Source organism: Platalea leucorodia (genome assembly GCF_965183815.1).
Source record: "Platalea leucorodia genome assembly, chromosome: 9".
Classification (NCBI taxonomy): Eukaryota; Metazoa; Chordata; class Aves; order Pelecaniformes; family Threskiornithidae; genus Platalea; species Platalea leucorodia.
In genome coordinates, this window is record NC_138831.1 from 17,582,431 (window position 1) to 17,606,255 (window position 23,825).

Here is a 23,825-nt window from a genome sequence, read left to right on the forward strand (position 1 = left end):
GCACCCAGCGGTCCCAAGCCCTGTGGTGGGAAGGGCTGTGCCCATTACAGAGCCACAGGCTGGCCGAGAGACCTGCAAATGTCATCGGGTCCAAGCCTGGGCTCCAGCCGGGCCACCCAGGTGGCGTTGGAGCATCTACAAGGACGGAGACCCGGAGCAGTGCTCATCCACACCCCGCTGCCTGGCCGAGCCCTCTCCTGCCCCCAGGGCCATGCCACTGCACACTGCCCCTGCCTCAGCCTGGCTGGCTGTCCCCTCACCTCAATGGTCTCCGCCACCTCCAGCTGGCAGAAGTAAAGCATGTCCCACATGGTGGAGTCCACTCTGGTAGTGCTGCAGATGGTGTGGACGGAGGCCAGAAACTGCAGCTTCTGGTCCTCTTGCTGCCAGCCGGGGAGGGGACAGATGGACAGACAGTGTCAGGGGGGAGAGAGAGAGCTGCGGGGTGGCCAGCACAGCCCCCAGCACCTTGTGAGCACGGGATGGGGTCAGAAAGATCGGCCAGGAGACAGGGGCGCCGCCTCGTAGAACTGGCCAAGGTTACCTTTGGTCTGCTCCGGAGGAAGGCTCGGATGATGCCCAGGGTATACGCTTCCTCCCTGGGCAGAGCCAAGGCAGAGTGGCATGAATCTGGCAGAGAGAGAGCAGGCAGGGCTGGGGGGCAGGCAGGGGGGAACACTCGAGCCCTCTGCCCAGCTCCCGGTGATGTCACCAGCCCTGGCTCAAGGCTGGGATGCTGGTGTCCCCTGTGTGCCCCAGGGGCAAAGGTGCGATGCTGGAGGGCCGCACGGGGAGGGGGCCCTGGCGTGCCCAGGTGAGGGACACGCTGGCACTGCGGGGCAGGGAGAGTCCCTGTCCCGGGATGCCATGAGAGGGCTGGCTCCCTGGCCACTGTGCCGTGGGAGCCCCGATGCCAGCCTGCCTGGGGGATGGGAGCCTGGGACAGGGCAGAGCAGGGTGGGCAGCCCCCTGCCTGCAGCGCCCACACACTCACCTGCCTGCAGCGGCTCAAGCTTACACATCTCACTGGGCTTTGGCCTGGAGCTGGGAGCTGGGGCAGCTCTGTCCTCCTCGGCCCGCCTAGGGTGGTCGGGGGGTCTCCCCGCCATCCTGCGGAAGGAAGGGAGGGAGGCAAGGGGTGAGAAGGACCCTGCGCCCCCTGGGGCTGCCCTGCCGGGGCGGTGGGGCAGAGGTGGCCGTGCTTGGGAGGCTTCTCGCTCCCCCCCTGTCCGGGAGCTGCTGGCAGCTGCCCAGAGAGCCAACGTGTCCTTCATGTGGGTGGCCAGTGATGGGTGGGGAGCCCTGGAGAGCGTGGTGGCTGGCAGTGAAGCAGTGGCGGAGGGAGCAATCACCATCGAGCTGGCAGCCTACCCCATTAAGGAGTTTGCTGCCTACTTCCGTAACCTCAACCCCTACAATAACAGCCGAAATCCCTGCTTTCGGGACTTTTGGGAGCAGAAGTTCAAGTGCAGCTTCCACACGCAGGACTGTAGCCGGTACTCCCTCAAGACAGGCAAGTTTGAGCCAGAGTCCAAGATCACGTTTGTGGTCAATGCGGTCTATGCCATGGCCCGCTCTCTCCACAACATGCACCAGGCGCTGTGCCCCAACGCCACCAAGCTCTGCGACGCCGTGAAAGCCGTCAATGGCAAGAGGTTCTACAAGGACTTTATGCTCAATGTTAATTTTGATGGTGAGTCCAGAGATGGAGACAAGGGTTGGCTGCCTAACTGGAAAGGGATGGGTGGAGGGACGGGGAGGAGGAAGGAGACCCGTATTTGACCCAAAGCCCTCCGGTTCCTCCAGCCTGCCCACACCTGGGGACCCGTGTGCTATGGGCTGTGGTTGTCCCAAGATGCCAACAGCTCACCATCACCCTTGGGAGGCAATCTAGGCCTTCTGTCCCCAGTGTGGAGAAGCTGGTGACCAACTCCATCCTGCTAGAGCTGGGTGGGACCGGCCCCACAGGGGCCCCTCCGGGAACGTCAGGCCTTGGAGACCTCACTTGGAAGCGCCATGATTTATTCACATTTCAGGGATTAAAGTGGAGGGAGAACCTTGATCAGGGACCTACATAGTTGGGGATGAATTAGAAGTGTGTCTGTGCTCTGTGACTTGGGCTGAGCCCAGCTACCCAGGTGTCACTGAGAGCCATGGAGGCTGAAAAATCCCGCTCTGTCCCTGCAGAGCTGGCTGGGGCTGCCGAGCATTTAGGCATGTGGGGAGATGATAGTTCTCAACCATTGCTTTCCTGCTCCTAATGTGTGCATAGGCAGCAATTATGAGAGTGAAGGCAGGGAACAGGTTGGACATTTGCCTGTGACCATGGTGGGATGTGACCCTTTGAAGGGGCCCTGCCTCCACGCCGGGAGCGAGCACTCTCCTGCCCCATGGCAGTCACCATCTCCCTTTCTTCTCCCTCCAGCTCCGTTCAGGCCAGCAGGCACCCAGAGTGTCGTTCGATTTGACCGCTACGGTGATGGCATCGGGCGCTACAACATCTTCAGCTATCACCACATGGACGGGCGGTATCGGTATCAGAAGGTGGGCTACTGGGCTGAGGGGCTCATCCTCAACAGCAGCCTCATCCCCTGGGCTGAGACCTCCATCCCCGTGTCCCAGTGCAGCGACCCCTGCAAGAAGAATGAGAGAAAGAGCATGCAGCCCGGAGACATATGCTGCTGGATCTGCATCCCCTGCCAGCCCTACGAGTACTTGCTGGATGAGTTCACCTGCATGGACTGCGGTCTCGGTTACTGGCCCAATGAGACCCTGAATGGCTGCTACGAGTTGCCCCAAGAGTGTATCCGCTGGAAAGACGCCTGGGCCATTGGTCCCGTCACCATCTCTTGCCTGGGTTTTATCTCCACCCTCTTTGTTTCTGGAGTCTTCGTGAAGAACAATGATGACACCCCCATCGTGAAGGCCTCAGGCCGGGAGCTCTGCTACATTCTCCTGACCGGGGTCCTCACGTGCTACAGCATGACCTTCATCTTCATCGCAAAGCCTTCCACCGAGGTGTGCACGCTCCGGCGTCTGGGGCTGGGCACGTCCTTCGCCGTCTGCTATTCGGCCCTCTTGACCAAGACGAATCGCATCGCCAGGATCTTCAGCGGGGTGAAGGAGGGGGTCCAGCGCCCCCGGTTCATAAGCCCCACGTCACAGGTGGTCATCTGCATGGCCCTTATCTCTTGCCAGCTGATCATCGTCATCATCTGGCTGCTGGTGGAGACCCCCGGCACAGGCAAGGAGACGGAGCCTGACAAGAGGTACATCGTCACCCTCAAGTGCAACAACTGCGATTCCAACATGCTCGTTTCGCTCACCTACAATGTCCTCTTGATGGTCCTCTGCACGGTCTATGCCTTCAAGACACGGAAATGCCCTGAAAACTCTAAAAGGGCTTGATCGGAGCGGTCCTGGTGACTTGGGCCCCGCAGGGTTTGTGGCTAGGAGATGCGTGGGCCTGGGCAAGGGTCTTCGGCCATGGACCTGGTGATGGTCACCTCTGCATTGGGGCGTTCGTTACCGGGTGAAGTGTGGCTGAGGGGGTAACGAGTCCTGGGGAGAAGGACTGCCCTTGGCAGACTGTTTGCTAGGGTGAGGATGGGAAATGCCCCTGAGACCTCCAGAGACCCCCTCTGACCTGACTGCAGAGGAGTGATTGCCACCCTTCAGCCCCAGCGCATGAATGCCAACCCCAGGGCCCGCCTGGTCCCTGGGAAGCCGAGCAGTGCAGGGGATGGAGGAGCGTGGGGTGCACCCTGCACCACCTCAACCCCCCAGCAAGGTGCCCTGCCAGCTCTGGAGGACTGTGTGGGGGTGGCTGCGGTCGGGGGCTTCTGGAGAGGACCTGTATCCCCTGGTGGGAGCAGGCACTGGGATGAGGGGTGTTGGTGAGGCTGGGTGGGGTGCTGCTCAGGGTGCGCCCCCCTTGCAGGAGCAGCGTGTCCCCATCAGGGCAGTGCCCATCCTCTGCCCATGGGTCTCCAGCAGGTCCACCCTGACGGAGGGACCCGGTGCAGGGTGGGATGTGCCTGCGGGGTGCAGGCAGCAGCCTCTGCCCGGTGGGAGGTGGCTGGTGCCACAGCGAGGGCTTCATCCTGCCCCACTCGGGGCAGAGGGCTGGCGGCAGCAGCACCTGATGCCCACCGCTGTCTCCAGGTCCAGACCACCACCATGTGCATCTCAGTGAGCCTCAGCGGCACCGTGGTCCTTGGCTGCCTCTTCACCCCCAAGCTCCACATCATACTCTTCCAACCCCAGAAGAACGTGGCCAGCCACCGCGTGGGCACCGCTCGGTTCAGCGTGGCAGCCGCCAGCTTTAGCCAGTCCCACGGTGAGTGCAGGGGGGCTGGGGAAGGGCTGGGGGGCAGCACCCCCTTCCTGGCAGGGAGCTGGGGGCAGCCCAGCACGGGCCCCTGAAGGAAACAGGGGTGCAGGGTAGGGCACAGCTGGGAACAGGGCAATAGAGGCTGCTGTGTCCCCTATGGCTCAGCCTTGGCTCTGTCCCAATCCCCCATCTCCCCCTGCCTCACGTGGCTGTGAGCCCCAAGGCTGCAGCATGGTCTGCTGGGGGGGACCACTCCCGGGGGCCTGTCCTCACCCCGGGGGGACACGGCCACCCTGGGCACCCTCCACCCCAGCCCCGGGGGATGCAGCTGCCCCCGGCCCCTGTCACCAACCCAGGGGGGGCACAGCTGCCCTGGGCACCCTCGACCCCAGCCCTGGGGGACGGAGCACCCTGGGCACCCATCGCCCACCCCAGTGGGATGCCGTGGGGGGGGTGCTGCTGCCGGACCCCAGCCTGCCCCTGACTGCTGCCTTCCTGGCCAGGCTCGGCCTCGCAGTACGTGCCCACAGTGCGCAACGGCCGTGAGGTGGTGGACTCCACAACGTCGTCCTTGTGAAGGACGGGGAGGCCAGGTCGTGGTGCTGCTGCTCCTGCCCGCGGCTGCACTGCACCCCGGCTCCCTCCCCAGGGAGAGCAGCGCCCGCGGCACCGCCCGCTCAGGGGCCAGAGGCAACCGGGAGGCTCGGCCCCCGCCCCAGCACGAGCTGCACGTCCCACGCGCTGGGTCATGGTACGTTGTCACCCTTCCTTTGCACTGAGCCACGTTACACATCCCTTGTCCCCTGCCCTGAGCCCTGGTGCACTACCCCCTGTCCCTGCACCCAGCCATGGTGAACATCCCCAGTCCTTTGCACTGAGCCGTGGTGCACGACCCTGTTGTCACCTGCACCGAGCCATGGTGCGTGTCCCCCCGTCTCTTGCACTGAGCCGTGGTGCACGTCCCCTGCGTCACCTGCACTGAGCCGTTCTGCACATTCCCCCATCCCCTGCGCTGAGCCCTGGTACGTGTCCCCCTGTCCCTTGCACCAAGCCACGGTCCACGTCCCCGTCCCTTGCACTGAGCTGAGGTGCACATCATCCCCTCCATCCCCTGCCCCGAGCCACGGTGAACGTGCCCCCCGTCCCTTGCACTGAGCCGCAGTGCACAGACCCTGGCCCTTGAACTGCACTGTGGTACACGTTCCCCACCCCTGCACCAGCTGTGGTGCAAGCCCCTTGCCCCAAGCCGCCGTGCACAACCCGACTCCCTCTTGCTGAGCCACACCAAGTCACGCCCCGCTTGCCCCGAGCCACGCCGAGCCCTGCCCCAGCACCCACTGCCCTCGCCCTATCGCCCACCCCGATTTCCTGGTGTGGGGCCTTTCATGTCCCCCTTGTGCCAAGCCGTGTCCCACGTCCCCCCTCCCTGGGCCAGCAGAGACACCCCCCCCCAGGCCCTTTGCACATTTTCACCTTTTCCTCCTCGTTTTCGGCCCCGGGAAAGCCGCCGAGTGCTGCCAGGCTGGGCCCAAGCCCCCTCCGTCCCCCCGCTCGCTGTGCATAGTGCTTCTCACCCCTTCGTGGGAGACAGGGCAGAGGAGCGGGGCTCAATGCCCACTGCCCCCCCGGCCCCTGCAGAGCCCGGGGGATCCGGCGGGGGCTGAGGGCAAGTAACAGGACCCAGGTATTTGAGCCCAACCAAGTTTTTAAGAGTAGATTTTTTCCGTGAGCAAGAGCGTGATTTTTTTTTTTTTTTAATTTATGTAAATAAAGTGGTCTTGGTTTTGTTTGTTTTTGTTTTTTAAATGGACTCTGCCACAGCTCCTGTCCATCCGAACCTGAGGGAAGGGGGCAGACCCTCGCAGAGGGCAGAGCCACAGCACGATATGGGGGCCAGCAGGGGTGGGGGGGCCACGCGACACCCCCCACTCGTGCCCTGCCGGCCCCAGGAGGGTGGTCGCATGAAGGACGTGGGACGCAGCTCCGGCGGCTCCGGGGCCAGGGGGCTAGGAGCTGTCGGGGGCTTCGGGGCTGGGGGCTGCAGCCCTCCGCTTCAGGGGGATGATGCAGATGCTGTTTTTGGCTTCTTTGACTCTCCACCACCGGCCGAGCCTATAGATGAGAGAGATGGGGGTCACCCTCGGCCGGGCCGCAGCGGAGAGGGGGCTGCCCCTGGGCAGTGGCAGGGAGTGGGGACGGTACCGGTGCTCCTGTCCAAGGCCGGCCACCAGGAAGTCGCCGCCTGCGGAGAACTTGAGGCTGTTGACAAAACCCACCTGGAGGGGACAGGGCAGGGTGAGGGGCTCCCGCAGTCTCCTCCTGCCGCCCAGGGAGGGGAGCCCCCACCAAGAGACGCCCCCAGCCCAGCTCCAGCATCCCCAACCTCCCCATCCGTACCAAGGGGATGTCGCAGAGGGGCTCCAGCTTCCGAAATCCCTCACCACACTTCCAGAGCTTCACGCTGGCACTGTGGGAGCCTGGGGCAGAGAGAGGAGACTCCTGCTATGCATCCTGACCCAGGGAAGGGAGCAGGACAGCCCCCCCAAACCCCTGCTCCAAAGCGGCTGCCACACACCTGTAGCCAGGAGGTCACTGTTGCGCAGAGCGGCCACTGCGGAGATCCAGTACGGCTGCTGCAGGCCCTGGGAGTCCTGCATGCCGTGCGCCTGCCGGGCCAGCGCCAGTGGCTTCTTCTTCGTCAGCCCCCACAGGGCTACGGACCTGCCAGGGCGGGGAGGGGTGAGGGGGCTGCGGGGGGCACCGCCTGCCCACCCCGGGCACCAGCCAGCCCCGCGCTCACCCGTCATCAGCGCCCGACACCATGTGCTCCTCGTTGATCAGCTGGATACAGTCGATGGAGCCCCTACGGAGAGAACAGGCAACTACCAGCAGTTCCGAGCGTGCTTTGGGATTCCATTTAGGAAGCAAGGGCTCACCAGGGCGTCAGTGTCCCCAGAGCGCCAGCAGGCTCCTGGTGACACTTGGCACCCTCACACCGCTGCCCCAGCTGGACCCGCCTGCCCGCAGGCCCCTCTCCCGCCCCAGACCTACTGGTGCCCGTAAAACACAAGCTGTGACTCCTCGGGGATCTTCCAGAGCCGCACGGTGCCGTCCCGTCCCCCCGCCGTCACACAGCAGTCCCGGCTCAGGCTGTCCAGCCCTGTGATGACGTCCTGGTGCCCGAAACTGGAGGGAGAGGTGGCAAAGAGCTGCGGCGGGCACGGCCCTCCGCCACAGCGCCTGCCCCCGGCGAGGGGGGTCAGCGGGGTGTCCCCTCCCACGTCTTACAGGGTCTCCATGTATGCATTCTCCGCCACGTTCCAGACCTTGACGCAGCGGTCACGGGAGGCGCTGTACAGCTGGTACGTGTCTTTCCGGAAGGACAGGCCCTGCGGATGGACAGACAGATGTCCGTCTGGGGGGGCAGCGGTGAGGGGCACCAGGGAGGATGGCGCTGCCTGGCCCCACAGGCGTCACAGCTGATGCCCCTGACTCACCGAGACGGCATTGCGGTGCCCGGTGAAGATGTGCAGGCGCTTGCAGCTGGCTGCATCCCAGATCACGATCATCTTGTTCCTGTCTCCCGTAGCCTGGCAGAACACAGGGGATACCCGAGACCTACTCCTCGGGGACCTGCGGCCCGTGCCAGCCTCTGCTCCCACCCCATGTGCTTTGGGGGGTCCCAGGGACCCATTCTTGACTCCGGTGGAGGCAGGGGCTGCTTTAACCCAGCAAAGTATACCTGGGCATGAGATACGGCTCCCCAGGACCCCGGGAGGAGATGCACTCCCCACCACCACCTCTCCGCCCCACATGGCAGCGCCAGCATCCCTCTCCCGTACCAGGTACTTGCCATCCGATGAGATGGCCATGCAGAGGACATGCGACGCGTGCCCCATGTGCCGCTCCCCAGTGCCCTTCTTCCCCCCAGGCACAACGCAGAGCCTCTTCCCGCTCTCCACCTCCCCTACGGGAAAGGCACCACCGTCACCCCCTGGGAGCCTCCCACCGCTCCGGAAAGCATCAGTGAGCCTCCCACAGAGCCCAAAACGATGCATGTGCACATCCCCAGAGGGGCCAGGGGCCAAGCCACCTCCACAGGCACCCACGGTCCTGCTGCTGCAGGGTCCCCGCAGGGTTCAGGCTGGGGGAACAGCCCGTCGTGGCCCCAGGGGAACACTTGCATTTGATGAGGGAGCCGTCCTTGGAAGCAGAAAAGATGAACCTGTCATCCGGAGAGATGACCAGGCAGGTGATGGGCAGCTGGTGCGCCCGCAGCATGCGGATGCTGGCTGGATCCAGAGGCTGCACCTGCAGGGAGAGCGGGATGTGAGCTGGGCTGCCCCCGTCCCTTCCCCAGGCTTGGGAGCACCCGAGCACAGCACCCTTCCTTCTCCAGGGCGCCAGCAGCCGGCACGCCGGGCGGGAGAAGGGCTGTGGTCCCATAGCTGGCATGGCAAGTCGGGGTACCAGCTGTGGCCATGCCTGAGTGTCCCCAAAGCCGGCACTTACAGTCCGGCAGCCCCCCAGCACTGGGCACTTACGTCTTTGGCGATGAGGCGCTGCAGCCGGCCCTTCGGCTCGAGCTGGGGAAGAAGCAGGAGGCTCAGCAGAGGCAGCCCCAGCCCCGCGGGAGGGGGACAGAGCCCGCCGGCGCCACCGGGACCAAGGGGACGCGCCCCGCTCCCTGCTCACCACGTCCTCCTTCAGCCGGTCACCGATGAGATCTGCGGGCGTCTCTTCCTCCTCTGCCGCCGCCCGCTCCTCCTCTGCGGTGGACACGGGGCATGAGGGCCAGGCTCAGCACCGGGGGCTGCCCGCCTCTCTGCCCCGCCGGGGCACCGGCGCCAGGGGCCAGGTGGGGCTCACCGTACTGGCGGAGCTGCTCCAGGTACAGCTTGGCCATGCGCAGCTTCTTCTCCTGCGGCATCTCCTCTACCTCCTCCTCCGCCGCCGCCCCAACAACGGGCTGCGGGGACAGGCGTGAGCACCGCCACCGGCACCCCCACCGGTACCGCCATCCCCCCCGGCGCAGCCCTTACCTCTCCGGCTTGGAGTCGCTGGACACCTCCTCGCCGCCACCCGCGGCCTCCCCTCGGCGCCCGGGACCTGCGGGAAGGGGACAGGCGCGGCAACACCCGCCGGAGCGACCCCGCCGGGGCAGTGCCTCTCGCCCCCCTCCCTCTCCCCGGCCCGGCCCTCACCGCCGCCCACGGCCGCCGCCGCCCCGGCACCCCCCACTCACCGAGACGGTGTGGCGGTGATGGCGTACCCAAATCATCATCAGCTTGTTCTGCCCCTCAGGGCCTCTGGTCCCATCGCACGTCCTTTGGGGGGTCCCAGGGACCCGTCCTTGGCTGTGCCGCGGCCGTGGCTCTGCCTGGGGCGGGTGCCGGAGGGCCTGTCCCGGCGATGCTCTCAAGAGCTAAAATCTGCTCTTGTGCTGAAACTTCATTTTGCGCTGCCCTTCCTGCTGGGGACGCCGCTGGAGCCAGAGCATCGGTGGCTTTGTAGCTCCCGGGCTCGGCCACGTCAGCCCAAGGCAGCGCAGGCTCCTCCGATGGTGGGAGGCAGAAAATGTGATTTACCCCAGTGTGGCCCGGGGGAGGGAAGGCTTCAGCTTCAACTTCGGCTTTGGCTTCGGCTCTGGCTTGGGCTTCTCCTCCCCTCTGTTTCGCCGCCCAGCAGAGAAGCTGGTGCTTTGTGGCAAAGACGGAGCGCGTGGACAGGTCTTGCCCTGGACCGCTGGAAGGAGCGGCTGTCCTGCTGCTCTCCGGAGGATGCCGGCTCCTCGGGGGCTGAGGGCTCTTCTTTCCTGTTAGACGCTGGAAGAGCAGATACCCCGGCCTGCAGAGCGTCCTAGGGCTGGGGCTGCTGCTTTGTCTCTGCCCAAGCAGAGTCCTCGCTGGGGGCCGAGTGCCACCTCATCCACACCCTCGGCAGCTGTAAGCTCAGCTGTTGTAGGTTAAACCCCGACTTCAGCCTTCCGCATTGCAGGATGAGGTCCGTCTGAGTCGCCAGGGAGGAGGCCATGGGGCTGGCATCTTTCTTTGCGCCCTGAAGGACTGCAGGCGCAAAGCAGCAGAGGTGAGGTGACAGCCCTCTGTCCCCTCCAGGCAGGGCACGTTGCAGCCCGTGATTCGCAGGGCCAGGAGGGAGCCAGGGGGCAAGTGGCTCGGCTGGAGGCTGCTGGTCAGGAATAGCCCCCTCCAGAAACAGCCCCCTCCAGAAACAGCCCCCTCCCCACAGACCCGCTGGGAGCAGAGCCCCCCTCGCCCAGGGTGGGGGAGCTCCGTGCTGGGGTCCTGCCTCCTCCCCGCTGCCCTCACTCACCCTCTCTGATGTACGCCATCTCCTCACGCATATCCGCCTGCCGTCCCATGAGCCCTGGGGGGACGCAGCGTGTTGGGGACCCTGCTGCCTGTCAGGAACCCCGCTTGCCCATCGGGGACCCCGCCACCCAGCCCGCCTGGCTGCACAGCTCCCCGGGGAGGGCTGACCCCGGGGTGCAGCATCGGGGAGAGGACGGATGGGCCTGTTTCCAGCCCCACCTGCGCAGGCAGGGGTGAGAGGGGGTGAAGGGGTGCCCCACAGGTTCTGCCCCGGGACACGGGGACCCTGAGAGAGGAAGGGACCCCGGAGCTCATGGCTCACCGATGAACCTGACAGCCTCCTGCCGCAGGGGCTCCTGCGGGCTCCGCAGGTAAGGCTGGCTCTGGCGCAGGTAGTCCTTGGCCTTCCTCCTCTTCCTGGCCCGCTGGAGAGAGGAGAAGGGCGCAGGCTTGGCATAGAGCTGCCCCCCAGTTGGCCCGTCCCCCCACCCAGGGCTACCCTCCTTCCCCCCAGCACCACATTCCCAGCTTCCTGCCATGTGGCATCGGGGTTCAGAGGGAGCAGAGGGCTCCCCAGGGATGCTGGGGTGCCATCCTGGTGGCAGGGTCCCCTTTGGGACCCCAGGGGAGAGGACAGCAGGGAGCAGAGCCTGCTCCGGGAGGCTCCGTGCTGCTAGAGGGGCACAGCCCTCTGTCCCCCGCACTGGGCATGGGGCAGGGTTCGTCCAGGTCGGATCCCGGGGGCACTGGGGCTGCGCTTACCAGGCACTCGCTCATCCTCCATGCCTGCGCGATCTCGGCCAGCTGCGCCAGCTGCCTCCACTTCAGGAACTGGCCAGCGCTGCGGAGGGCTTCAAGGGAGGCCTGGTGAGCAGCAGAGAGATGCCACCACCACCACTCAGGTCACAGGACCCTGTGTCCCCCCTCTTGGCAGGGCTCAGAGCCTGTCCCTGCCCGTGCAGGGAAGACACAGCAGCGGGGGACTGATGCTGCCACCAGGTTCAGCACCCCAGGGTGCTGAAGATAAGTGCAGCCACCCTCTCTGGCTGGAAGCCTGTTGGGGCTTCAAGCTTTTGGCCCCAGGATGCTGCGGAGCCATAACCCAGTCTCTGAGGCTGCAGGGACCGATGCCAGGGGCTGTGTGGAGGGAGCTGGGTGGGAAAGGGACCCACCTCCCCATCCATCCAGGTAGCAGGAGGAAAAAGACAGCAGTGGGCAGGGAGGTGGGCCCTGCCTGGTCCTAGGCACTCAGCAAGCTAAACCTCATGGTGACACACATTTGAAGGGTCCAGTGCCCTGCCCAAAGGACTGGTCAGGTTGGGATCCCACCTTAGCCACACTCTTGTCCTGGTCGTGCAGGTGAAAGAGCAGCGGCAGTACGCTGTCCCACACCTCCTTCTTCATCCTCTTCTTTTCGGCACCCACCACGAGCCCCATCGTGGTTTGGAAGAGACGGATGGAGAGCTCCCGCACGGTGCCTGACTCCTGGGGGAGGAGGGGAGGAGGACCTCAGCCCCAAGCCCATGGCGTGCAAGGGGCTGACATGGAGATGGATGTCCCCAAACCAGTGGCAGGCAACCCCGTTCCAAAAGGGAGTGAGCTGCGGCATGCAGGTCTGCTCAGGGGGGCTGGGGTCCCCGGGGCTGGGGTCCGGAGAGGGAGACCCTGCGGAGGGCTGGGGGATGCTGCCAGGGCAGGGTGCGCATTGGTGGGGCTCAGCACACCTGCTGCCCTCCTGCCACCACCGTCCCCACCGCGGCAGGGAGGCCGAGCCGGGGTGAGTCCATGCCGGGGGCTTGGGACGCAGCACGGAGCCACCGAGGGCAGCGATGGGGTCTGGGGGCTGTGGGGCCAAGCGTCCCCCTGCAGAGCACGGGGCTGCAGTGGGAGGCGTGAATGGAGGTGTCGGGTGAAGGGGGCATGGAGCTGTCCCCCAGCCTTACGTTGTTGAAGAGTGGCTGGAGCTTGCCAGCTAGTGCCAGGGCGGTGAGGCTGGGCATCTTCCCCTCCAGCAGCTGGAGCACGTTGCTGAGCACGGACAGGGCCAGGGCGCTGGCATCGCTGTCAGCATCCTGCAGCTGCTCCATGATGTGTGGCAGCAGGACAAGGGTTCTCTTTGCCTGTGTGAGACATGCCACCTCCTTTTTGTAAAGCAGCGACCAATCGCAGGGGTGAAAACCCTCTCCGCCAACACTGGCCTCCCCGCTGGCTTCTCAGCAGGCAGCGTGGGTTACGAGGGCAAGGTCCCAGCAGACAGGGCTTACCGGCATGGCCATGGCAAGACCAGGGCGCAGAGGGGGAGGACAGGCAGCGCTGGCTCCTTGCCAGCCCTTGGCTGCCTCCTTCTCCACCAGACCCCTTGGGCAGGCTGGTGGGCGACCAGCACTGCCTGCAAAGCTGCCCAAGCTGCCAGCAGCCCCCACCACAGCCACTGCGTTTCACCCTGGGGCTCAGCACCCCCCGCTCAGGCTCTGCAGACCCCACGCTCAGGCTGGTCGCTCTGCTGCCAGCATCCCTGCCCGGACATGCTGGCAGAGGGAGCCCGGTCCCCTTGGCACTGCTGCCTCTCTCCTTGCACGGCACAGCCATGGGGCAGAGGGCCAGGGAGGCAGGACAGCTGGCTGCAGCCGGCACAGCTCCCGATGCCCAGAAAAGCCTAAGCTGCCGCATTACCCACTGCTCCAGCCTGGGCTGCTCTCCCGGCTGTCCCCTACTCACCGTGTCGGGCCTCTCGGTGAGCCTGAGGATGCCCCTGAGCACCAGGCTGGGCATCCCCAAGCATTGGCTCCGCAGATACATGGGGAAGATTTCCAGGGCACGGTCCAGCTCTTCACCGAGGTCGGTGCAGCCCAGCATCTGAAACACGTGCAGCGGAAGCTGGTGTGGTGCTGGCTCCAACCATCAGCTCAGGGCAAGGAGGCTGGGGCAAGACCAAACCCGGACAGAGGCGGCGGGGATTGCGGAGAGCCCCCGTGCCCCACACCACACCGCCCTGGTTGCTCGCCTGCTCCTCCATGGTACCAGCCGGAGCCCACCCACCGCCCCAGCTCCCCCCCCAGCGGTGGGCATGGGCGAGCCGAGCGTTGGAGGCAGTTTGGAGCAGTGCCACCTCGAGGCTCACCTCGACGAGGAAGACCATGGCGATCATCTCCCAGGTGGGGTCCTCCACACTGAGGAGCTCTGCCAGATGGCAGAAGATGGTGGAGCGCAGGGGTCTTGGGGTCTTCATCATCTCCCTGGCAGGGGGAAGGAGGCACGGTCAGGCCTGAGCCAGGCAGGCACATCTCTTTGGGGTTTGCACCAGTCTGGACATCACCACTCTGCAGCACTTTGAGCAACAGGGACCCTGCTGCCATCAGCCCCAAGGGTGGGGGTGGCATGGGGTGCCCAGTCCCCGAGGAGCAGGGAGAAGGGGCTCTCACCTGGCCACAATCCGCACTCCCATGAGGTGGGTCTGGGCGCTGAGCAGGGTGTCCCAGCCACCCTGCGCCTCAATGGCCAGCACCTGGCTCTCAAAGCCCATGCTGCAGAGCAGCATTCTCATGGACTGCACCGCAGACCTGCTCAAGAAGAAATGCTCAGCTCCCACTGGGAGCCCTGGCTTGGCTCCAGGTGGCTGGCAAGGATGAGAGGGCAGGGATGCAGCACCTGATGGGAGTGAGCAGATCCTGTTGGTGCTCCTTCCAGAAGATGTGCACCTCCTGCAGCGTCAGCTCTGTGGTGAACGACACTTGGAAAAGCAGCACCAGGAAAAACTGGGGGAAAATCGCCTCCACCTGCTGCAGGCAGGTGGGCTGCAGGAGGATCTCGCCTATCGTCCTGGCTGCCTGCAGAAGACACCCAAACACCAAGATGTCCCTGCGCCCCTGGGGAGGTCAAGGCTTGGGGTGGGCAGGGAAGGGGAGCAGCGGCCCCGCACAGCTGAGAGCAGCCCCGGAGGTCAGCAACTCACAGCCAGGGAGCAGATGCGCGGGTGATCCTTAGGGGAGGTGGAGGTCTTGCGCAGCGACTGGTTCATCAGCATGCTGAGCAGCTCCTGCAGCACCTTCTTTGCAGCCTGGGGCTCGGACAGCATCGTCTTCCACATGGCCATGGCGACACTGCGGGAAACCAGGGCTCTGTCAGCGGGGACACCCCGGAGGATGGCTGGGCTGAAGTCCCTCAGGAGGGTCTTGGGGCCCCCCTCCCAGTGTGAGAGGAGCCCCAAAGAATGGTGGGCCCCGTACGGGGTGCACGTTGGGGAGCACTGCAGCAGGCTGGCCACCACTTCGCTGGGATGTTTGCCCATCAGCACCAGCAGGGCCCTGTCCAAGCTGTTGAGGGCTACCAGCGCCTTGATGGAGGGCAGGCTTCTGTAGATGGCCCACATGACGTTCAGCACCTGGAGGGCAGACGTGGGTGGGAGTGGGGATGTCAGCAGGGCAAGCGTGGCCGTTTACCCAGCTCCCACTGGGAGGTGCTTCCGTTCCCGTTGCAGTACGCCGGCTTGAGACAGCATCAGTGCTGGCCAGGCGCAGAGCCGGGGGAGGAAAGGTCCCCCGCTGGGCTGGAGCATCGGCCATGCCACCCACGGGCTCCTCACCTGCCCTGCCTGGAAGGCAGGGTCTGCCACAAGGATGTCCACCATGTGGGCAGCCACACTGATGCTGTAGATGCTTGGGTCTCTGAAGCTCTCGATGGCCATGAGGATGATGTCTGCCTGGTCGGAGGGTCGGAGGTATTTCGTGAACATCTGTGAGATGAAGGAGAGGAGGGAAGATTTGTCACCCAGAGTGTCACCCAGAGCATCTCAGCTGTGCAGCGAGAGTGAGACGCAGAGTCAGGGTGCGCTGGGGAGGAGACCGACAGTGGGGGTCAGGGTCCCGTGGGGAACTGGAGCTCGCTGGGGGCCTTTGCCTAGCCCCTGCTCAGAAACAGCACGAGCTCCCATCATCCCCATGCATTGGGTATCCCTTCACTCATGCCGACCCCCCTGGTCAGGGGCCGAAGGCACTTCTTACCAAGAAGATTTCGCTGGCACAGCCGTTTTGTGAAAGCTGCCAGGGCTGCTTCACTTGCCAGGCCTCCTGCAGCTGCCCTGTGTCATGCAGCCAGGGCCACCTGCCTGGGGAGGAGCAAAACCAGGGTTCTCAGAGCGAGGGTGCAGAGCTGGAGGTGCAGTCTGAGAGCATCGGGCTGAAAAGTCACTGGCAAAGAAAGAGGGCACCCAGACAGGTCTGGGGAGCAGAAACCAGGGAGGGTCCAGGGCTAGTGTGAGCAGGGGTGAGGGGAAATGGCTTTTCGGGCAGGCGGGTTGGATCAAGCTTTCTCTTGCCAAGGAGAGTGGCCCCTGGCTGCCCATGCCTCAGGGCACCCAGCCCGACACAGCTTCTCTTACTTCTCTGCTGCAGGACGAAGGTGTGCAGGTGATAGAGAGCTTCTGCAGCCTCGTGGCGGGTCCCCTGGTCCTTGCAGGTGCAGCAGAGGGTGAGGTGCCCCACCAGCTTCCCCAGCATCGCAAACCGATGTGTCTTGGAGCACTGATGTCTGACTGTGGCTTGTGCAAAGCAGGGGCAGAGCTGGGGGAAGAGAGGCAGCATGGGCACAAGGTGAGCCCCAGCTGCTCCCAGAGCAGCCAGGCAGCAGCCCAGAGCAGGGCAGCGCTACCAGACGCAGGTTCCTGCCTGTGCCCGTGGCAGCCCTGCTCTGCCCTGGGAGAGAGCATGGACAGGACAGGGGCAGGGCAAAGACTCCTGCTCCTGACCTCCTGCTGACTGGGTGCCCAGCTTCCCCGGGAGGTGCTGGGGCTCAGGGCCACAGGGGCTGCCCAGGCCAGGAGCTCCGTACCTGCAGCAGGGGGCAGGTGGTGATGAACTCGGCTAGCCTGGCAATCCGTGCCATGGCCCTCTCCTGCACTGCTGCCAGCTGGGAGTTGGTGAAGGACAGCAGGAGCTGGGAGGAGAAAAGCTGCTGATGTGCCAGGGAGGTGGCATGGCACAGCCCAGCCCAGCCAGGCTTGCGCCGGGGCAGTGCCCAGGATGGGGCACGTGTCCTTCTTGCCCCTCGCAGCAACTTGCTGCGGCCAGGCAGGTCGCCGCATCGCACTCCTGCTGCTGCGTCTGCTGCTTTCCACTCACTCCCACCTAAAAAAGTGCCTGCGCCCCCCACCCGAGGACCCCAAGGCTTTGGGATGACCACCTGCCTGGGGACCTGCAGTGCGGGCTCTGGGATATGGCCTGTGGTGAAGCTGGAAGGGGAAAGCCCCAGGGCTGGGCTCCCCTTGCCAGGCAGGCAGGCAGGTCCATCTGGGAGGGAGTGTTGGGCAGGATGGGCAGTGGGCAAGGCTGCAGGGGTGAGGCGGGCTGGGGCAGGAGGAGAAGGGTCTCTGGCAGCAGCCAGGAGGCAGCGGGCTGGGTGGGGGGCACGGCAGGGAAGGAGGGATGTTCCCTGCCCCCCTCCTTGCACCAGGCACTGGGCAGGGGGCACTGCTCAACCCGGGGGTCACTGCCCGTGGCGACCCTGTGCCAAGGCCCGACCTGCAAGATCTTCTGCAGCTCCAGGATGCCGAGAGGGCCGGCGCTGCGTACCAGTGCCTGCAGCATGCTGTCCATCGCAGCCAGGGTCTGTGAGGCGGACAGAGTCTTGGGGGCAGCCCTGGAAGCCTCGGGGTGGGGGTGGGGGGTGTCTGTGGCCCTGCGGTGCCCAGGAAGGGGCCTCGGGGTGGGGGAGGTCCCTGTGTTTCACCCTGTGGCGTACCTGGGAGTAGAGGAAAGCCGTGGGTCCCTGGCTGTCCTGCGGAGGCAGGTGGAAGATGCTGCAGAAGCAGATTTGGAGGAGGCTGCTGCTCTTCTCCTGCAGAAGCAGCCCCGCTTGGCTGTGGGGACAGAGAATTGCTCTTCAGATCCAGCAAGGAGGAAGCAGACCCTGGGGTTGGAGACCTGGGCTGATCCCCACACTGCAGGGGACATCTCAACCCCCCCATGACGCTGACACTCGCCTTTAGGGGGAAAACCCTGTGGCACCCCCTGCCCTGCTGTCTGCCTCCCTCGTGGACCCAGGGCTGGGGAAGCCCCCGACCTGGGATTGCCCAGCACCGGGAAGGCCAAGCTGGGGGCTGGGGCAGCTACCTCATGGAGCTGATGGCCAGCATGGCTTGCTGCCGCACCGCAGTGTCCAGGTGGTCAGCGGGCTCCTCTTGCAGCAGCACCTGTGGAGCACAGCAGGGTGGGACGGATCGGGATGGGCAGTCTCCCTTGGCCAGCAAGAGCCTGCGGGGCTGGCAGAGCCCAGGTGCCCCCGTCTTGGCACCCCCTCCCCACCCAGCACCCAGCGGTCCCAAGCCCTGTGGTGGGAAGGGCTGTGCCCATTACAGAGCCACAGGCTGGCCGAGAGACCTGCAAATGTCATCGGGTCCAAGCCTGGGCTCCAGCCGGGCCACCCAGGTGGCGTTGGAGCATCTACAAGGACAGAGACCCGGAGCAGTGCTCATCCACACCCCGCTGCCTGGCCGAGCCCTCTCCTGCCCCCAGGGCCATGCCACTGCACGCTGCCCCTGCCTCAGCCTGGCTGGTTGTCCCCTCACCTCAATGGTCTCCGCCACCTCCAGCTGGCAGAAGTAAAGCATGTCCCACATGGTGGAGTCCACTCTGGTAGTGCTGCAGATGGTGTGGACGGAGGCCAGAAACTGCAGCTTCTGGTCCTCTTGCTGCCAGCCGGGGAGGGGACAGATGGACAGACAGTGTCAGGGGGGAGAGAGAGAGCTGCGGGGTGGCCAGCACAGCCCCCAGCACCTTGTGAGCACGGGATGGGGTCAGAAAGATCGGCCAGGAGACAGGGGCGCCGCCTCGTAGAACTGGCCAAGGTTACCTTTGGTCTGCTCCGGAGGAAGGCTCGGATGATGCCCAGGGTATACGCTTCCTCCCTGGGCAGAGCCAAGGCAGAGTGGCATGAATCTGGCAGAGAGAGAGCAGGCAGGGCTGGGGGGCAGGCAGGGGGGAACACTCGAGCCCTCTGCCCAGCTCCCGGTGATGTCACCAGCCCTGGCTCAAGGCTGGGATGCTGGTGTCCCCTGTGTGCCCCAGGGGCAAAGGTGCGATGCTGGAGGGCAGCACGGGGAGGGGGCCCTGGCTTGCCCAGGTGAGGGACACGCTGGCACTGCGGGGCAGGGAGAGTCCCTGTCCCGGGATGCCATGAGAGGGCTGGCTCCCTGGCCACTGTGCCGTGGGAGCCCCGATGCCAGCCTGCCTGGGGGATGGGAGCCTGGGACAGGGCAGAGCAGGGTGGGCAGCCCCCTGCCTGCAGCGCCCACACACTCACCTGCCTGCAGCGGCTCAAGCTTACACATCTCACTGGGCTTTGGCCTGGAGCTGGGAGCTGGGGCAGCTCTGTCCTCCTCGGCCCGCCTAGGGTGGTCGGGGGGTCTCCCCGCCATCCTGCGGAAGGAAGGGAGGGAGGCAAGGGGTGAGAAGGACCCTGCGCCCCCTGGGGCTGCCCTGCCGGGGCAGTGGCGCAGAGGTGGCCGTGCTTGGGGGGCTCCTTGCTCCCACCCTGACCCAACACCGACACTGTAGGGGCAGGGCTGGGTGACACAGGGTGTCACAAAGGGCCCCAACGTCACCCCCCCCAGGGGGGCACCCCCGAAGTGCCCCCGTTCCCCCCCTCCGCAGGAGCCCTCCTTGCCCCAGGGGGACGGGACTGACTCCCTCTTCCTCCTCCTCCTCCTCCTGCTGTGGGGCTGGCGTTCATCTCTGCCGGAGGCATCCCCCTTGTGGCAGGGACCCCTCTGTCCCCGTCCCCTCGCTCCCGGGGCCTGCTGCCACCCCCACCTGCGGCCGGGCTGAGCGGGGGCGCAGCCCCCAGCCCCTCAGGCACACCGAGGCTTTTCCTTCTTCCACACGAGGCCCGGGACGAGGCCCGCGGGGGTCGCTCCTCTCTCCCCAAAGCCGCGGGCACACAGGCAAGCCCGACGCCCTCCCGCAACTGCTGGGGATGTCGCGGTCCCCCGGTTACGGTTGCCATGGTGCGTGGCAGGGTTCCACCAGCCCCCGGTTGGCCGCGGGGGGGGCGGGGGGAGGGCAGAACCCCCCCCCGCTCCCCTCGCCGGGGCCCACGGCCCCAGCCCGGCCGTACGAGGGCAAGCGGGGTCCCGGCCCCGGGCGCTGAGGGGCGGCGGTGCCCCGAGGTCGGGACGGGCGGGACGGGGCCGGGGGGAGAGGGAAGGGGAAAAGGGGAAGGGGAGAGGGGTGCGGTGATGGGTCAGTGCTGGGGTCAATGGTGGGGTCAGTGGTAAGTCAGTGATGGGTCAGTTTTGGGGTCAATGATGGGATCAGTGATGGGATCAAAGATGGGTCAATTTTGCGGTTCGTGATGGGTCAGTGATGGCTCAGTTTTGGGGTCAGTGATGGGGTCGATGGGGTCAGTGATGGGCCCAATGGGTCAGTTTTGGGGTCAGTGATGGGTCAGTTTTGGAGTCAATGATGGGGTCATTGATGGCTCAGTTATGAGGTCAGTGATGGGATCAATGATGGCTCAGTTTTGGGATCAGTGATGGGGTCAGTGATGGCTCAGTTTTGGGGTCCGTGATGGGGTCAGTGATGGGGTGGGTGCTGTGTGTTTGGGAGGTGCAGCCATGGGGTGGGGGCAGTGATCAGCTGGGTGCTGCTGTTCAGGTAGCTCTGTCCTCCTCCTCCCAGGCCCGCCTAGGGTGGTCGGGGGGTCTCCCCGCCATCCTGCGGAAGGAAGGGAGGGAGGCAAGGGGTGAGAAGGACCCTGCGCCCCCTGGGGCTGCCCTGCCGGGGCAGTGGCGCAGAAGTGGCCATGCTTGGGGGGCTCCTCGCTCCCCCCCTGTCCGGGAGCTGCTGGCAGCTGCCCAGAGAGCCAACGTGTCCTTCATGTGGGTGGCCAGTGATGGGTGGGGAGCCCTGGAGAGCGTGGTGGCTGGCAGTGAAGCAGTGGCGGAGGGAGCAATCACCATCGAGCTGGCAGCCTACCCCATTAAGGAGTTTGCTGCCTACTTCCGTAACCTCAACCCCTACAATAACAGCCGAAATCCCTGCTTTCGGGACTTTTGGGAGCAGAAGTTCAAGTGCAGCTTCCACACGCAGGACTGTAGCCGGTACTCCCTCAAGACAGGCAAGTTTGAGCCAGAGTCCAAGATCACGTTTGTGGTCAATGCGGTCTATGCCATGGCCCGCTCTCTCCACAACATGCACCAGGTGCTGTGCCCCAACGCCACCAAGCTCTGCAACGCCATGAAAGCCGTCAATGGCAAGAGGTTCTACAAGGACTTTATGCTCAATGTTAATTTTGATGGTGAGTCCAGAGATGGAGACAAGGGTTGGCTGCCTAACTGGAAAGGGATGGGTGGAGGGACGGGGAGGAGGAAGGAGACCCGTATTTGACCCAAAGCCCTCCGGTTCCTCCAGCCTGCCCACACCTGGGGACCCGTGTGCTATGGGCTGTGGTTGTCCCAAGATGCCAACAGCTCACCATCACCCTTGGGAGGCAATCTAGGCCTTCTGTCCCCAGTGTGGAGAAGCTGGTGACCAACTCCATCCTGCTAGAGCTGGGTGGGACCGGCCCCACAGGGGCCCCTCCGGGAACGTCAGGCCTTGGAGACCTCACTTGGAAGCGCCATGATTTATTCACATTTCAGGGATTAAAGTGGAGGGAGAACCTTGATCAGGGACCTACATAGTTGGGGATGAATTAGAAGTGTGGCTGTGCTCTGTGACTTGGGCTGAGCCCAGCTACCCAGGTGTCACTGAGAGCCATGGAGGCTGAAAAATCCCGCTCTGTCCCTGCAGAGCTGGCTGGGGCTGCCGAGCATTTAGGCATGTGGGGAGATGATAGTTCTCAACCATTGCTTTCCTGCTCCTAATGTGTGCATAGGCAGCAATTATGAGAGTGAAGGCAGGGAACAGGTTGGACATTTGCCTGTGACCATGGTGGGCTGTGACCCTTTGAAGGGGCCCTGCCTCCACGCCGGGAGCGAGCACTCTCCTGCCCCATGGTAGTCACCATCTCCCTTTCTTCTCCCTCCAGCTCCGTTCAGGCCAGCAGGCACCAAGAGTGTCGTTCGATTTGACCGCTACGGTGATGGCATCGGGCGCTACAACATCTTCAACTATCACCACATGGACGGGCGGTATCGGTATCAGAAGGTGGGCTACTGGGCTGAGGGGCTCATCCTCAACAGCAGCCTCATCCCCTGGGCTGAGACCTCCATCCCCGTGTCCCAGTGCAGCGACCCCTGCAAGAAGAATGAGAGAAAGAGCATGCAGCCCGGAGACATATGCTGCTGGATCTGCATCCCCTGCCAGCCCTACGAGTACTTGCTGGATGAGTTCACCTGCGTGGACTGCGGTCTCGGTTACTGGCCCAATGAGACCCTGAATGGCTGCTACGAGTTGCCCCAAGAGTGTATCCGCTGGAAAGACGCCTGGGCCATTGGTCCCGTCACTATCTCTTGCCTGGGTTTTATCTCCACCCTCTTTGTTTCTGGAGTCTTCGTGAAGAACAATGATGACACCCCCATCGTGAAGGCCTCAGGCCGGGAGCTCTGCTACATTCTCCTGACCGGGGTCCTCACGTGCTACAGCATGACCTTCATCTTCATCGCAAAGCCTTCCACCGAGGTGTGCACGCTCCGGCGTCTGGGGCTGGGCACGTCCTTCGCCGTCTGCTATTCGGCCCTCTTGACCAAGACGAATCGCATCACCAGGATCTTCAGCGGGGTGAAGGAGGGGGTCCAGCGCCCCCGGTTCATAAGCCCCACGTCACAGGTGGTCATCTGCATGGCCCTTATCTCTTGCCAGCTGATCATCGTCATCATCTGGCTGCTGGTGGAGACCCCCGGCACAGGCAAGGAGACGGAGCCTGACAAGAGGTACATCGTCACCCTCAAGTGCAACAACTGCGATTCCAACATGCTCGTTTCGCTCACCTACAATGTCCTCTTGATGGTCCTCTGCACGGTCTATGCCTTCAAGACACGGAAATGCCCCGAAAACTCTAAAAGGGCTTGATCGGAGCGGTCCTGGTGACTTGGGCCCCGCAGGGTTTGTGGCTAGGAGATGCGTGGGCCTGGGCAAGGGTCTTCGGCCATGGACCTGGTGATGGTCACCTCTGCATTGGGGCGTTCGTTACCGGGTGAAGTGTGGCTGAGGGGGTAACGAGTCCTGGGGAGAAGGACTGCCCTTGGCAGACTGTTTGCTAGGGTGAGGATGGGAAATGCCCCTGAGACCTCCAGAGACCCCCTCTGACCTGACTGCAGAGGAGTGATTGCCACCCTTCAGCCCCAGCGCATGAATGCCAACCCCAGGGCCCGCCTGGTCCCTGGGAAGCCGAGCAGTGCAGGGGATGGAGGAGCGTGGGGTGCACCCTGCACCACCTCAACCCCCCAGCAAGGTGCCCTGCCGGCTCTGGAGGACTGTGTGGGGGTGGCTGCGGTCGGGGGCTTCTGGAGAGGACCTGTATCCCCTGGTGGGAGCAGGCACTGGGATGAGGGGTGTTGGTGAGGCTGGGTGGGGTGCTGCTCAGGGTGCGCCCCCCCTTGCAGGAGCAGCGTGTCTCCATCAGGGCAGTGCCCATCCTCTGCCCATGGGTCTCCAGCAGGTCCACCCTGACGGAGGGACCCGGTGCAGGGTGGGATGTGCCTGTGGGGTGCAGGCAGCAGCCTCTGCCCGGTGGGAGGTGGCTGGTGCCACAGCGAGGGCTTCATCCTGCCCCACTCGGGGCAGAGGGCTGGCGGCAGCAGCACCTGATGCCCACCGCTGTCTCCAGGTCCAGACCACCACCATGTGCATCTCAGTGAGCCTCAGCGGCACCGTGGTCCTTGGCTGCCTCTTCACCCCCAAGCTCCACATCATACTCTTCCAACCCCAGAAGAACGTGGCCAGCCACCACGTGGGCACCGCTCGGTTCAGCGTGGCAGCCGCCAGCTTTAGCCAGTCCCACGGTGAGTGCAGGGGGGCTGGGGAAGGGCTGGGGGGCAGCACCCCCTTCCTGGCAGGGAGCTGGGGGCAGCCCAGCACGGGCCCCTGAAGGAAACAGGGGTGCAGGGTAGGGCACAGCTGGGAACAGGGCAATAGAGGCTGCTGTGTCCCCTATGGCTCAGCCTTGGCTCTGTCCCAATCCCCCATCTCCCCCTGCCTCATGTGGCTGTGAGCCCCAAGGCTGCA

The 23,825-nt window shown here is 64.7% G+C and overlaps 3 protein-coding genes across 3 annotated transcripts; 2 read left to right on the plus strand and 1 right to left on the minus strand.

The window, feature by feature from the left end:
* Positions 1-309: 309 nt before the first annotated feature.
* Positions 310-3,393, plus strand: LOC309594871 (metabotropic glutamate receptor 2-like; the record flags this gene model as incomplete). The annotated part of the gene is made up of 3 exons (XM_082321271.1): positions 310-327; positions 1,237-1,693; positions 2,426-3,393. Coding segments are annotated over 3 exons (1,443 nt in total), but the record flags the coding sequence as incomplete, so codon positions are not given.
* A 2,874-nt stretch (positions 3,394-6,267) lies between these two features.
* On the minus strand, positions 6,268-9,354 carry LOC309594872 (U3 small nucleolar RNA-interacting protein 2-like; the record flags this gene model as incomplete). Its single annotated transcript, XM_082321272.1, has 14 exons — positions 6,268-6,445; positions 6,536-6,609; positions 6,731-6,810; positions 6,909-7,054; positions 7,134-7,232; positions 7,385-7,519; positions 7,622-7,722; positions 7,831-7,923; positions 8,176-8,300; positions 8,512-8,644; positions 8,878-8,919; positions 9,029-9,102; positions 9,203-9,302; positions 9,349-9,354. The coding sequence occupies 14 exons, from the start codon at positions 9,352-9,354 to the stop codon at positions 6,340-6,342; spliced, it is 1,314 nt and encodes a 437-aa protein (XP_082177398.1). The 3' UTR covers positions 6,268-6,339.
* Positions 9,355-19,914: 10,560 nt separating this feature from the next.
* LOC309594873 (metabotropic glutamate receptor 2-like) lies at positions 19,915-23,539 on the plus strand (the record flags this gene model as incomplete). Its single annotated transcript, XM_082321273.1, has 4 exons — positions 19,915-19,929; positions 20,499-20,955; positions 21,688-23,052; positions 23,428-23,539. The coding sequence occupies 3 exons, from the start codon at positions 19,915-19,917 to the stop codon at positions 22,668-22,670; spliced, it is 1,455 nt and encodes a 484-aa protein (XP_082177399.1). The 3' UTR covers positions 22,671-23,052; positions 23,428-23,539.
* Positions 23,540-23,825: the final 286 nt, after the last annotated feature.